At 50.2% G+C, this 14378-nt stretch overlaps 5 protein-coding genes across 5 annotated transcripts; 3 read left to right on the top strand and 2 right to left on the bottom strand.

The window, feature by feature from the left end:
- Nucleotides 1-265: 265 nt before the first annotated feature.
- On the top strand, nucleotides 266-2738 carry SCP_0212110 (hypothetical protein; the record flags this gene model as incomplete). The annotated part of the gene is made up of 10 exons (XM_027755121.1): nucleotides 266-274; nucleotides 326-496; nucleotides 550-832; nucleotides 884-998; nucleotides 1053-1140; nucleotides 1188-1288; nucleotides 1341-1418; nucleotides 1475-1764; nucleotides 1827-2080; nucleotides 2133-2738. 10 exons carry the CDS (start codon nucleotides 266-268, stop codon nucleotides 2736-2738), a joined length of 1995 nt encoding a protein of 664 aa, XP_027610922.1.
- Nucleotides 2739-2839: 101 nt separating this feature from the next.
- Nucleotides 2840-3587, bottom strand: SCP_0212100 (hypothetical protein; the record flags this gene model as incomplete). Its single annotated transcript, XM_027755120.1, has 5 exons — nucleotides 2840-2950; nucleotides 3010-3113; nucleotides 3164-3282; nucleotides 3346-3425; nucleotides 3477-3587. The coding sequence occupies 5 exons, from the start codon at nucleotides 3585-3587 to the stop codon at nucleotides 2840-2842; spliced, it is 525 nt and encodes a 174-aa protein (XP_027610921.1).
- A 295-nt stretch (nucleotides 3588-3882) lies between these two features.
- On the top strand, nucleotides 3883-5082 carry SCP_0212090 (predicted protein; the record flags this gene model as incomplete). Its single annotated transcript, XM_027755119.1, has 3 exons — nucleotides 3883-4358; nucleotides 4418-4800; nucleotides 4856-5082. The coding sequence occupies 3 exons, from the start codon at nucleotides 3883-3885 to the stop codon at nucleotides 5080-5082; spliced, it is 1086 nt and encodes a 361-aa protein (XP_027610920.1).
- Nucleotides 5083-5347: 265 nt separating this feature from the next.
- SCP_0212080 (DNA-directed RNA polymerase I subunit rpa1) lies at nucleotides 5348-11331 on the top strand (the record flags this gene model as incomplete). Its single annotated transcript, XM_027755118.1, has 16 exons — nucleotides 5348-5532; nucleotides 5584-5743; nucleotides 5800-6128; nucleotides 6185-7010; nucleotides 7072-7293; nucleotides 7347-7600; nucleotides 7655-7668; nucleotides 7728-7745; nucleotides 7798-7818; nucleotides 7869-8149; nucleotides 8205-9604; nucleotides 9658-9707; nucleotides 9759-10570; nucleotides 10630-10770; nucleotides 10822-11049; nucleotides 11110-11331. The coding sequence occupies 16 exons, from the start codon at nucleotides 5348-5350 to the stop codon at nucleotides 11329-11331; spliced, it is 5163 nt and encodes a 1720-aa protein (XP_027610919.1).
- Nucleotides 11332-13630: 2299 nt separating this feature from the next.
- SCP_0212070 (Splicing factor 3B subunit 6-like protein) lies at nucleotides 13631-14116 on the bottom strand (the record flags this gene model as incomplete). Its single annotated transcript, XM_027755117.1, has 3 exons — nucleotides 13631-13804; nucleotides 13858-14034; nucleotides 14096-14116. 3 exons carry the CDS (start codon nucleotides 14114-14116, stop codon nucleotides 13631-13633), a joined length of 372 nt encoding a protein of 123 aa, XP_027610918.1.
- Between the last annotated feature and the right edge of the window lie 262 nt (nucleotides 14117-14378).

The raw sequence follows: 14378 nt of genomic DNA, 5'->3' as shown, positions 1-14378 counted from the left end.
CCCTCTAAAGGCTCTTCTCCAGCTCCAACTTGGCTCAGATTCCTATGCTGTCTTACACCTACCTTACGTCCTCGAGGCACTCACGCCGGAATACTTTTTACCCTCGCCACACACAGAGAAATGGACAGCCCGTGTCAATTCTCTTCTAAACTCGAAAGATTCGGGCGCGCGTTGGAGTGGGCTCTGTCTTGCCTTGCAGACTGCAGCCTTTTCTAGGCCTCTGATGATGGAGTGTGCACAGAATTGGATCGGGATCGCATTACCCATGCTTTCAGTCCGTGTATTTATTTGTAAACATAAAAACGCAAACTCACATTCGCCGAAGAAAAATGAGCCTCCTCCTACCATGAAGGCCGCCATAAGGCTCTTGAGACATGTTTTCTCCAGTGCGCTCGATGTTCCAGAATTTCAACGGCAGCTGTGTACACCAAATGTACCCAAATTCAGTGCTCTCCTGATTTCAATATCGGAGAAGCAGGAAGAGCTGGAACTCAAGGTCGGTATCAGTCTTCAATTTGTGTTACGTTGCCGAACATATCGCATGCACAGCTGCTCGCAATAAGCACTCTGGCCCACCTCATCCCTCTTTATCCTACTCTTCATCGCGCATTGCAAAATTCCTTGAATACGCTGGCTTTGCGATATCTTAATGGCTCTGCCCCGAAACCTACTCCAGGGCCACTTCTAGAGGTTGCTTCACGCCTCTATTCAGTCCTGCCTACTACTGGGGGCAAAGTAGGAGCGTCGAATATCTGGCGCAAGTCTATAGACGATACACTGGTTTTCGCGTGGACTGCTTTGACGAGCATCAGAACTACATACCCCTCCACAGGTTGTACCTTCTTGCTATTTTATCCGTACAACTAGTCTGATGGTTTTTCAGGTATGAGTACCTCGGTTACTCAGCCAGGTTCGTTGGGAGTGGATCCAATGGTTTCCATCCCTTTGAATACGGATCGTCTGAGAGCTGCTACCCACGTGCTGTGCGATCTTCTACGGTGAGAAACTTCATAAACGAACATGTTTGCACTATCTCACACGCTGGACTGAAGCACCACCACATCCCGCCCTATTTCGGTGCCCGTGGGCTCTCTTGTGCGCCTTTTTCTAGCCCTGTTGCGTTGTACGCCGGTCGAAAAGGTATATATAGACGCCCTACAGACCTTCTACGTACTGACTATGTGTAGGTAGACGGTCACATCGACTCGAGCGTGCGTGCACTTGAAAAATCAGTAATTCCAACGATCTGGGAATTGGCGTGCGGTGTTCTGAATGCGCTTGCAGAGAGGTAAGTCAGCCATCAGATTCTCTGGACTCTCTACTCACCGCGGTATATTCAGTGCCCAATCTCATCTAACCCCCCACTTGCCACAATTGATATCGCATGTGACATATCATCTGGAACAAAACCTAACGCCGTACGCACCTCTAGTTTTACACCACACCCTGGACGTTCTTGCTCAAATCTGGATAGCTCACAACGTCTGCCATTTCTCAAGGTGACAGCGTCGTTATTCGCCAATTGCCATACGATGCATGATGTTGTATTGTCGTCGCGCTTACTCCGAGCGATTTTGCCTTCGTTAACAGTGGTCTTGTCAACGAAGTCAGAAGTGCAGAGTAACACGGAGCAAAGCACCAAGGGCAAGAGCAAGGGTAAAAAGAGAGCACGCGGCTACGAGGGTGACGAGGTGTTCAAGGTCACCAGAGAGATTATCTGCTCAACGGTGGATGACGGAGCAGTGCTGCTCGCTGCACTGGACGGTCAGTATACTTGTCTTTTGCGCATGGAGTCACCTCTGACAAATGTTTGGAAACATGTGTAGCCATCCACTTGGTCATGCAAAGCGCTCAGATATCACCTGCCGTTCATTCACTGGCAGGCCGCATGCTCTTGTCCATCTACATTGCTCTGCCAGAGATTCCACCTGCCCTACTATCTCCTGATTTGTCTCTGCATGGTGCACTGTACGTTAAGGTCCGGAATATTTGCACCGATTTAGCCATAGGCACTACCAGCACCATGAGCAAGAGCCTCGGGCTTATCATCAGCTCTATGGAAGACGGTGATAGCGAGCCAGTAAGCTTTGATTGATCTAAACTTTTCCGTTTGATTCGCTCATATGAACTAGCGCGACGCCAACGTCCAGCGGACGATCGACCTGCTCCTTCACCCCCGTGTGCCGCCTCTTGTCCGCGCGCTGCCACATGTGGAAATGCTGTCATTGTTCCGCGAGGAGGAAGGCAAAGAAGAGATGGAAGCCCGGAGAAGACTAGGTATCGGCGCCGAGGGTGGTGTTTCCACACCACTTTCAGCGGAGATGGTGGACACAGCAACGCCATCTTCGGCAACTCCTGCTGGGGAACTTAGCCGCGAACCTCTCCCGGAATATTCGCGATCGCAGTCCGTTCAAATGCCTACAGACACCTCCATCATACATCGGGAACAGGCTCTACCGAAGATAGCAGCGAATCTGCCAGTTGTCGCTTCATACGCTGGGTTCACGGAGGCGTCTGCTGTACAACCATCACAGAACCTCACAAATCATAGCACTACCTCGCTCGGCACCCCCGCACGCTCCCCGCCCTGGGTACCCGCATCGGCGGCACCATCAATTTCTGCGGCTGCAATACCCGTCACCCCAATTGCGACAGCGGCACCTGATTTTGCGCCAATGGATCAAGATGAGGACGATGAACCGATGCCAACCATCGACATGGACTCGGATTCCGATTGACAGCGCTTGAATGATTCGCGCAGCATCTACTTCTTCAAGATAGCCTGCACCAAAACAAAATCGTAATCGGTGCTGGCATCGGTGCGAATACATCGCGATTTCTAGGTCTTGATGCGCTTGCGGCGTTGGCCTGCATCATCTACTGTCACGTCTTCGTCGTCCGATTCCGGGGTAGTGCGATCGGGCTGTGCTGGGTTGGTAATTGTGGGGAGCTAAGAGAATGCCAGGAAGACGTCAGTGAATCTCGGAATGTTTCACGTTGCCGCTATACCTGTTCAAGGAAGGTCGTTGCAACCGTGTTGTCAGCATCAATTGCTTTCGCTCGTTCGAAATGCCCTTGAGCTTCTCGCAAGAGGCCAGCATTCCAGCCAGATTCTGACGGGTATCGTTAAAGAAAGCGCTTGATAACAACTCGACAGACCGACCGTCAGACAGCTCATCTGCAATCAGCGCATTGGCTTTTGGCTGAGCAAGATATAGACATATGAGACCGGCATACACGTGCAGAACCGGGTTGTCTTGGTAGGGTAGCGAAGGAAGAAATCTGGCGGATGTTTATCCTTGAACATTTGCTGTTGGAAGTCTTTCGCACAAAAATAACACGAACAGTTCTAACTCGTCCAATGCCTTTCGATACTGACCGGCATGTATCAATTGAAGTACAAGTTCCTTAAGGATGGATTCACGCTGTGTGCAGTGTATTGTCAACGTATCGTCTGCGACAAAGTCTTTACTCACTTCATCTGCGTGCTGTCTCATCATAGTGGTCAGAAAGTTGATTCTCGTATCGTCCGCATCCATGCCATCCTCAGCCTGTGCGCCGAGAAGGAGAAGGGCAGTCTTCCACATTGATTTCCAATGAGTCTCTTTGCATCGTGCTAGGATTACCCATGCTCTACGCGCTCGCACGAGATCATTCCGCTGCAAACTGAGATGGAGAATGTCAAATAAGCGGCGTATGTGCACTTTGCGCGCAGTCGATGGTTGCTTTGAGTCGAGAGAGGTGAAGAGGAACGAATGCTCGGTCGACATGCGCAGCAAACACGATCGTCGTGAGCTGAGCGCCGAGCGCTCACCGTGTGTCACTTCTCTGCCTCCACTCCCACATAACCTCGGTCCACGCCGTGAGTGCTACTTTTCGCGAATGGAGGACGATATCACCTTTGGAGCCTCAGTATGGGGTGCACCGAACGACTTGGTGCCTACAATCTCTGACAAACATTTATCATCCTCCGTTTCACCTGCTCTTTCTTCGCAAGACGGACTCGATGAGTTCGACAACTTTGGAACACCTGCAGAGACACTGGCCGCGTCGGAGGATGAGGTGGATGATGACTTTGGGGATTTTGGAGATTTTGGAGAAGCACAGGTGGCTGGAGACGTCTCTGCGTTTGGGGAAGAGGTGGCTTTTGGCGATGGCGAGCAGACACCAACACCTGGCCCATCATTTGCGGATTGGGGACCTTTACAGTTGCACCCATTACCGTCTAGACAAGATCTTCAGGACCAGATAGACGACATACTGGGGCCGCTATGGGCAACCATCGACATATCCCACCTGACGAATGACGATATACGACAAGCAGAAGGGTTGAACCAAACATTAGTGACACCCGAGAGGTACCCATGATTTATTCTCATACCCGGCAGCTCATATCTGAAGTCACAGATTGTTCCAGTCGTCAATTATATACCATGTTACTCCCGCCTACCCCTCCTGCGCTCCAACCCGTTAACTGGACACGCTCGCGGATACGTCGGCGGCACCTTATTTCCCTCGGCATACCAGTGAACCTCGATGAAGTCCTCCCTCGAGCGAACGGGAAGCTTCCTATGCTGCAAATTACCACTCGACCCATGTCCGCGCCTCCCGGTCCTCGCACTGCTCCATCGCGGCCACTACCCTCAGCGAGCAATTCAAGGGCAGGAACACCACATCCAAGTTCTCCCATGACAAGTGTTGGTCCCGGTTACACCGCGTCTGCGGCTGCTCAACTACGACTTGGACCTAAACCCGACCTGGACGAGAATAAACTGTCCGAATTGCTCGATCTGGATACAGGTTCGCATATCTCCGTTCTGTCTGAAAGATGCTGGACTGACATATTACCGACTAGACTCCTTGAAATTGCTTCCCGTCACAAAGCTGGAAACTTTCCTCGCGGAGATGAAAACGCAGACAATCAACACTTCGACAGTCTTGACGTATCTCTTGCAGACGCGGGACGCTTTACAGCAAGATTCGGAGACATACAACAAATTGATTGGGGAGCTTGTTGGAGAGGCGCAGAAAATCAAGACTGGCAAACGGATACCTACTCGGAGGGGTAGTGGGATGACATAGTGTCTACACTTGCCACACGGTATTTTGTTTGTCTTGACAGTGATATTCACGGACTTGTTCCGACGATAGTGCATATTATTGTCTCAACCTAAGTTTACGACTCTGCCTCGTGTACCTTGATGGAAAGTTGACTGCAGTCTGCAACCGCGACACGATCGACCTCTAAATCTGATATTGATCACGTGATTAGCATGTATTTTTGGCAGACCTACGCAGATTACTTTGCTCTTAGTCCTCTGGAGCGGGGTTTCTGTCCTCCTTAGCCATGAACATTGCCCAAACTGTTCCTGCTACAGTCTCGAGCATTTCCTTCTCTTTTCTCTCTGCGGACGATGTCCGACGCATCTCTGTCCAGAAGATCGTTAATCCCGTACTTCTCGACGACCTGAACCGTCCCACTATTGGCGGTCTCTACGATCCTGCTCTTGGACCTAGTGACAGATCAGACATGTGCGCCGTACGAGTAGTCACCCTGTGAAACGCATCTAACGGCTTTCTCAGTTGTGCAACATGCCGGCTAACATATTTCACCTGCCCTGGGCACTTTGGTCACATAGAACTACCGGCACCCGTGTTCCATCCGCTATTCATGACAAACATGTATCATTTGCTCCGCGGTGTGTGTCTGTTTTGCCATAGGTTCAAGGTCGACCGGTCGGTGGTGAGTGCATCCTACTAGTCTATCGTGAGACGCTCTCACAAGCGTATTTACCGTAGCTCTGTCTCTACGTTGCGAAGTTGCGCCTTTTGGAGCATGGACTCCTTGTCGCTGCTGAGACTTTGAACGATTTCTATGTTCAGACTGAGAAAAAGGACAAGAAGTCGAAGCAGGGAGAGCCCGATGACGAGGACGCTGAGTTTCACGAAAGTTACGAGGCATTTGAGCAGAGGGTCAACACCTATGTTGCGCTCCAATTTGCAGCTGCGTCCACGAGCAAACGAGATGCGTACAAGGATGGGCTCGTTTACAAGGCGCGCAAGGCCCTGATCTCCGACTTCTTGAAGGTGGTCACGCAGAAGAGATGCAGGAACCCCAAATGCGGCGCGTGAGTCAATGATGCATCATAGCTTGAATAGGAAATGGTGATGAGCATGTCCCTAGTCACGCCTACACTTTCCGCAAGGAGGGGTACACCAAGGTCATCGAATACGACTTGTCCGGAAAGCAGAAACAAGCTCATGAAGCTATGGGTTTGAAAAGACCAAATGTTCTCTTTGATCAAAAGGTGAGGGCCGCCCCAAACGAGAATTCTAACGCAAACGACGGCGCAGACGACTCCAGTCAAGATTCAGAATCAGAGGATGACGGCGAGGACGTTTTCTCAGAGCACAATGAAGATGAGGCTGAGTCTGCGGCGGCAGCCAAGAACTTACCCAAATCGGCCAGTGGGAAGGTGAAGGGCAAACGAGGGCGCAATGAGCGTGTTATGCCACCTGAAGAGTGTCGTGCCCATTTGCGACGTCTGTTTGCAAATGAATCCGTGGTGTGTTCGCTGCTCTTTGGTCGACATGGTCCTTTCGCCCCTCTGGGCAAGCACAATTTGTCGTATGCTTCCGCCGACATGTTCTTTCTGGATGTTGTGCCAGTTAGCCCAACGCGCTTCCGACCCCCGGCGAAGATGGGTGAAATGCTCTTCGAACACCCGCAGAACGAGCTTTTATCCAGAATCATCAATACTTCATATCGACTACGTGACCTAAATGACAGCGTACGGGCCGCTTCGCTGAAGGGTTCAGAGGTCGATGATGATACCAGACGGAGACTGTTGCAGTCACTTCTTGACGCTCTCATACAGCTGCAAATCGATGTGAACAGCTTCATCGATAGTAGCAAGAACCCAGCCCCGATGCGACAAGGCAGACTTCCGCCAGCAGGTGTGAAGCAGGGACTTGAAAAGAAAGAAGGCTTGTTCCGCAAGCACATGATGGTATGCCTATTTGCTATCTACTCTCGAAGCTATGCTTTTGACTCTTGCTCTCGTTCTTCAGGGAAAACGAGTCAACTATGCTGCTCGATCCGTCATCTCTCCTGATGTCAATATTGAACCCAACGAGATCGGTATCCCACCTGTATTTGCTCGCAAGTTGACATTCCCTGAACCCGTCACACCCTTCAATTTCCACGAGCTGCGGCAGTTGGTCATCAATGGTACCAGAAACTATCCCGGTGCTTCCATGGTAGAGTTCGAGGATGGCCATTTGCAGTACCTCGTGAGCTGTCCTCTCTCATACACGAGCTTCAATCTGTAACCCAAATCCAATAGGACAAGCTCAGTGTTGAACAGCGCACTGCAATTGCGAACCAACTTCTTACGCTGCAGGAAGGCGACCACGGTTCCGCACGCTCTGGCCTTTATACCCGCACTACAGCCATAAATAAGAAAGTGTATCGGCATCTGCGTGACGGTGATATCTTGATATTGAACCGTCAGCCGACGTTGCACAAGCCGAGTATGATGGCCCACAAAGCTCGCGTGTTACAAGGAGAGAAGACCATTCGAATGCACTACGCCAACTGGTACGTTCTAATTGCGGCCACATGCGGCGTTGTGATACTGACGATACTCCGTAGCAATTCGTACAATGGTGAGATTGTTTCTTGCCGCCTCCTAGTCGTCCCCTCATCATAATTTGTCCTCAAACAGCTGACTTCGATGGTGATGGTAAATACACGTTTGGTCGAGCTAGTCCTACGCGTCTGACATAAATTTACAGAGATGAACATCCATTTTCCACGTAAGTCAAATCTTCGTGCTCATGGGATTGGATCTGAATAGTCTTTGCAGAGAACCAAGTTGCACGCTCCGAGGCAATGTACATTGCCAACACAGATAATCAGTATCTGGTGCCAACGTCTGGGAAACCTCTGCGAGGTTTAATTCAGGATCATGTTGTGGCTGGTGTCTGGATGACCGCGCAAGACTCGTTCTTCACACGTGAAGAGTACTTCCAGCTGTTATATGGAGCGCTTCGCCCGGAAGATGACTCTGGCCATCACAGTGGCCGCCTAGTCACCTTGCCGCCAACCATATGGAAACCGAAAGCTCTGTGGACAGGAAAGCAAATTGTAGGTCATCCTTACCCACGTGTATGTACTCTCTGACGGGTTTCTGTGTGTTTAGATCTCTACAGTCATGAAAAACATCACGCCCAGTAATTTTGAAGGTCTGAACCTGCACTCACAAGCGAAGGTGCCCGGTTACCTGTGGGGAAAGGATACCCAAGAAGACAAGGTCATCTTCATGGACGGTGAGCTCCTTTCCGGAGTTCTTGATAAGTCAGCATTCGGCGCCACGGATTTTGGGCTGGTGCATTCTGTGTACGAACTGTACGGATCAGATATCGCGGGGAAGCTGCTTGGCATTCTCAGTCGTCTGTTCACCAAGTTCTTGCAGCACCGGGCGTTCACGTGTCGGATAGATGACTTGGCTTTGACGCCTGAAGGTAACGCGAAGCGCACGGCGCTACTACAAAAGGGGGCTGGACTTGGTACTGAAGGTGCAATCGACAACTTCCCTTCTCTCAGCACGGTCGACGAAGATGAGAAGCTCATGGTGCTTCGTTCCCTCTTGGAGGACGTGTCACGAGACGATAGCAAGATGGCTGGGCTTGATATGACTGTCAAGGGCAAGCTAGCCAAGTTGACCAAATCGATTGCCGACGCTTGCATGCCCAACGGTCTGTTGCGCCGATTCCCGCATAACCATATGCAAGCTATGACACTTTCTGGTGCAAAGGGTAGCGCCGTCAATGCTCAACAGATATCTTGTGCGCTGGGCCAGCAAGAGTTGGAAGGTCGTCGAGTCCCTGTCATGGTCAGCGGGAAGACTTTGCCATCTTTCAAACCCTTCGAGACCAAAGCTATTGCTGGCGGTTACGTGGCAAGCCGTTTCCTCACAGGAGTTAAACCTCAGGAGTTCTTCTTCCACTGCATGGCCGGCCGAGAAGGCCTCATCGATACTGCTGTCAAGACCTCACGTTCAGGTTATCTCCAGCGGTGTCTCATCAAACATCTGGAAGGTATCCGCGTTCATTACGACAACACTGTGCGAGGAAGTGATTCTTCCATTTATCAATTTCACTATGGCGGTGATGGGCTCGATGTGACGAAACAGAAGCACCTGCTACAATTCGAGTTCATTGCACGCAATGAGATCTCGTTTGTCAATCGTTACAAGCCAAGAGCACTCCACGGTGTCGTGTCGGAGGAAGCGGTGGAGTACATGAAGACGATCTTGAAGCAGAAGAAGAAGTCTCCGGATGAGAGTTACCAGCCAACTCTCTCTCGTTTCAATCCAAGTCGGCATATTGGTAGTACCTCGGAAAAGTTCGCTGAGAAGGTCGAGGAATACATCAAGAAGAACCCTCACGGCCTCCTGAGGAAGAAAGGACAGGACGACGCGCCAATTCAAAGGCGGAAACATCCGGTCTCCTCAAAGCACTTTAGACTGCTGATGAATGTTAAATACATGCGCAGTCTCGTGGAACCCGGGGAAGCGGTTGGCCTTCTTGCTTCACAAGGGTGCGTTCCCACCTGCAGTGATTCTGAACAATTGCTGATGTCGCATTGGTTAGTGTTGGTGAGCCGTCAACGCAGATGACGTTGAATACCTTCCACTTCGCTGGTGAGACATCCGTTCGATCAGAAGAGGATTAACATTGAGGTTGCCTTTTAGGCCACGGTGCTGCGAACGTGACTCTGGGTATACCACGGTTGAGAGAAATCGTAATGTCAGCTTCCACAAAGCCAAAGACACCGTCGATGACCATGTTGGTTCGTCCGGGAGTGCCCGAGTCAGACGTTGACGAATTCTGCAAGAAAGCTAGTCGACTTGCACTTTCTCATGTTGTGGACAAGGCCATCGTCAAGGAGCGCCTCATGGGAGAAGGCAACGCCAGGAGCAAGGAATTCATGATCGAACTCCTGTTCTATCCGAAAGCGCAGTATCAAGCGGTGTATGACGTTGAAACCGCAGAAGTCATGGAAGCATTCGGCACCAGATTCCCGATGATACTCAGGAAGGAGTTGCAAGTGGAGATGAAGAAGTTGGATGCTGACTTAAAGGGCCAGATATCGGGGCTGGGCAAAGGGAAAATGGTGCGAGAGCGTCCTGGCAATGCGGGCGGGGTCGACGCCGAGGCTGAAGGAGATAATGAGGCTGAAGACAGCGCTAAGGGGAAGAAAGATGACGATGAGAACAGCGAAGTAGGAGATGGCGATGCATCGGCGGCGAAACGGCTGCGTCAGACAAAAGAGCAAGCTACATATGAAGATGATGATGAAGATGAAGAACCTGTGCTCGGCGAATTCGATAATGAGGAAATCGAAGCAGCCTATGCACGTGAAGCCAGCGGCGAGGAAGACGGAGACAACGATCCAGAGTCTACAACGGAAAAGCCACAGACTGTTGAGGAGTTGTTCATGCATAACTTCCCTAATGCGACATCCTTCCAGTTCAATGAGAAGGGTTGTACGATCGGACTCTCGGTGAGTTAATTGTCACCCGACAACGTTGGCAGTACCTCTGATCGATGGCTGGCCCGCAGTTCTCAGCGACCATGCCAAAGCTGCTACTCGTTGGCATCGTGGAGAAAACATGTGTTAAAACTGTTATACGTGAAATTCCTGGGATCACTGACTGTTTCAAGAGCAAAGAGGACGGAAAGAACGGGGAAACACTGTACAAGGTCAGATTACTTGGTATCAATCGTTCGATCCTGGTCGCTCACTTTACACAGCTTACGACGAACGGATCAAATCTCTCTGGTCTGTGGCAATTCGCTTGCAGCGATGTTGAGAGCATGATTGATGAAGACGGCATCTATTCTAACGACATCCATGCGATTATGTATGCGTATGGAGTGGAGGCAGCGCGTGCAACTATTTTGCGGGAGATCGCGGGCGTGTTTGCGGTGTACAAAATTGACGTTGATGTTCGCCATCTTGAGCTTATTGCTGATTACATGGTGTGTACCTTTCTCCACTTGTTGTATCTTCTTGCTGTAATCGACGCGTTCCATTGGCAGACGTTCGACGGCGGATACAAGCCCTTCAACCGCAAGGGTATCTCGACCAATCCTTCACCTCTTCTGAAGGCATCGTATGAAACAACGGCCGCGTTCCTGTCCGATGCCACCCTTCATGGTGACTTCGATGACTTGACCACACCCTCCGGCAACATCGTGATAGGTCGACTCAACTCGTCAGGGACGGGTGTTTTCGACGTTGTGACGCCAGTAAATGCATGAGATGACCAAAGTTCTACTAGTATTTGTATCCACGTCGAATTTATCCCGCATGTATTTTAACCGGTACTATCGATGCGATCCGATGTACCTTACGAAAGCTCTCGAGCATTCGCGATCGTTGGTTCTCGTAAACGAAGGCAGGCGACCCTTATCATGACGCTGGAAATGATGTCATGAACGAAGCGTGGAGCTTTGGCCGCCATCATTAATATTGCCCTCCTTGTCGCCGCCTTTGCAAACGAACAGACACCGAGGACCCAAAGTAGATTCCAGTAAGATAGACCCGCCATCTGCAGTTGATTCAGGGCAGAGCACAAGCGGCTTAGGTGGCCTCTTGATCTCCAGATTGACGATGCGTGATCCGTCGGAACGACCGGCGTACTGCATGAAAGTAAGTGACAACTCAGAGATGGTGCACGTCAGAAGAAAACATACACCATACGCACGAACGGATACATGCACACGCACAGATGCACAAAACTCTCGCTGCGGGTCACGATGGGCGTCCTAAGCCCCCATGCCAGAGCAAAACATCGGGTTGAACTCGCATTGAGCCTATGGACGCCATAGATGTGTTCCCTGTACATAAGCGATACCGGTAATATGTCAGCTAATTGCCGATTCGAACAAGATCCAGAGAACCACTCCCATGATACGTATCGATACATACCACACTTTGGCGCTTCACAGAAGGGAATCACTCCAAAGTGCCTCATTTGGGCGACAATCTCGGAAGGACGGCCGGATAGGCATGTCGTGGCATCGGCATCCACATTGTCCACAGATGTACGCCCCCCTGCGGTTCAGAATCCAAAACAAGTTAAACATTCTATCAACGTAACTCCCACATGAAATTTTTTCGCCTCGATCACATCTCAGAATCGCGGTGACAGGTCGCACGATGCGCCCCTCTGCACCCAAGTAGAACTTGCTAGTAACTATCGGGCAACCATGTCCTGTATACATCGTGAGCACAGGCTCCCCTTCGTATATAAAGGAGAGTCCACATCACCTCCGACACAACGCACCGGTAACACATATTCCCCAGAGTATTCAATCTCCTGCATATTTACACACGATGTGCAGAATGCGTCGGTAATGTCTCGAACTTTCATCGGTATGCCCGATACTCATAATCCTCTGTTGCCTCGGTCTATTCAGCGTCTACAATTTCTAGGTGAAGTGAGTGCCACGAACCTCCAGTATAGGTCGACTCTCATCAGCCCTCCATCTCGCCTAGGTGCCAGCACGGCATATCTTTGGTATGTCGTCTTCTGCCTTCGATGAGTCCTCCGTGATCATGGCTCCTATGACCAGCCCGAAGAGGAGGTCAGTCAATCTTTTCAGTCTTTGTTGACTACCATATCTACCGATGTATATGCATAGATCAAATGCGACAGTCCGACCTGCAAATTTAGTCTGATGCATCCACCGGATTGCGTTCCACCATTTTGCACAAGAAACTGCTGGCAATAGTGAGTACGCATTTTGGGCCGCCAATTAAGTGACTAACTAGTTCTCCAGTCGCCCGCAACCCCAGATGTATTGTAAGTGGATATGACCTGAGGCCTGTTTCGGTACTCAACCGCACATAGCGCCTCATATCGATGCGTATTGCCCGAACTGCACCGCTGCAGGCTTGGCTTAATGGCACTTGGTCAAACGGCATCGGCAGAATTTCTTGGACAGTAATATTGTAACATACACGGCGCATTGGAGAACTGCGTTGCGGGTGATTTTCTTGCGTGTGATGAGGTTAATTGTATAAACTGTACTTTTATCGACGCTGCGAACGTGGTTTCTTGTAACAATTTGTTGAGCTATCCTGTATATGGCCTTGGGAGATGCACTGATACACGCTATTAGTACCAAGTGTATGTGGGTGCGGAGCAATGAATGCATATTCACTTACTAAGTCCACCGATCCTCTTCAGATGCTCAACGGAAGGAACATACCATATAAGGCGGCACAGTTAACATCGTCAAAAAGGCATGAGAAGAACAACAAACTACCGTGAATATTCTCACACAGCAAATCCGATTCTTGCCATCACGGAAGCCGACAGACTGGGTATCAAGAAGATTGATGCAGTCACGGCATGGGGGAAAAGGTCAGCAGATAGAGCAGCCGATAAGGTCAAGAAGGAAAGAAACATTGAACTCTCTGCGGGAAGACACATCATGCACGGAGACAATTATATAGTATACAGTACGCAAAAAATACAATACAATCACAATGGGCCTCGCGTCGTCGTGAAGGCTAACATACGGAGTGAAACCGTGATACGAAACGCACGCGTCAATCGTCATCCTTGATGTCGTGCTTCTTCTTCAACTGTGCTAACTCTTCTTCTCGGCGGGCGAGGTCAGCCTTCGCCGCCGCCGCATCTTGCTTGGCCGGCATATGGTATAGAACTACAATGTACCGCTCCTGAAGATGGAAACCATTCAGATGATCAAGCGCATTCTTTGCCTGTCGATACAACTGTCAACGGTAGACTCGAATTGTATTCTAGGAAAACGCACGTCCATCACATCATCGAACACCACAAATGCAGTCCCTCTGGTCTTCTGCTCATTTCCAATGCGAATCTGGCGGATACCACCGTAGCGTCCAAACAAATCATACAAGTCTTCGCCTGTAATCTGGTAGTTCAGATTCTTAACGAACAGAATCCTGTTAGCGCCAGGAGGGAGCTTTGTCTAAGAACAGAAACGTGAGATGGCAGGCAAAGGAAAGAAAAGAGCAAAGACTATAACATACGGTGGGTCGTGCCAAAGCCATGATAGTTGAACTCAACCGGTCTAAACGCTAATGTGACCGTGACCAATAATAATCCGCGGAGTTTTAATCCGAATATGGCAACCGTGGCAGATGCAGCTGCCGAAAAGTACCATCCTCTACAAACTCTCAGGCAGAAACGGCTCCGTCAAGTTGATTTTCAGAGCTATTCGTAAACTGTGAGCCAGAAAATGGCTCAAGTCTGACTCAGTTGGAAATCGAGCCGTAAGTGTGACAGACAGCGAGATGCTCTCGAAAGGTTGGC

This window comes from Sparassis crispa, assembly GCF_003851025.1.
Source record: "Sparassis crispa DNA, contig_000001F, whole genome shotgun sequence".
NCBI classification, from domain to species: Eukaryota; Fungi; Basidiomycota; class Agaricomycetes; order Polyporales; family Sparassidaceae; genus Sparassis; species Sparassis crispa.
The sequence above is the reverse complement of the archived record's forward strand: the minus strand, read 5'-3'. Positions and strand labels throughout refer to the sequence as shown.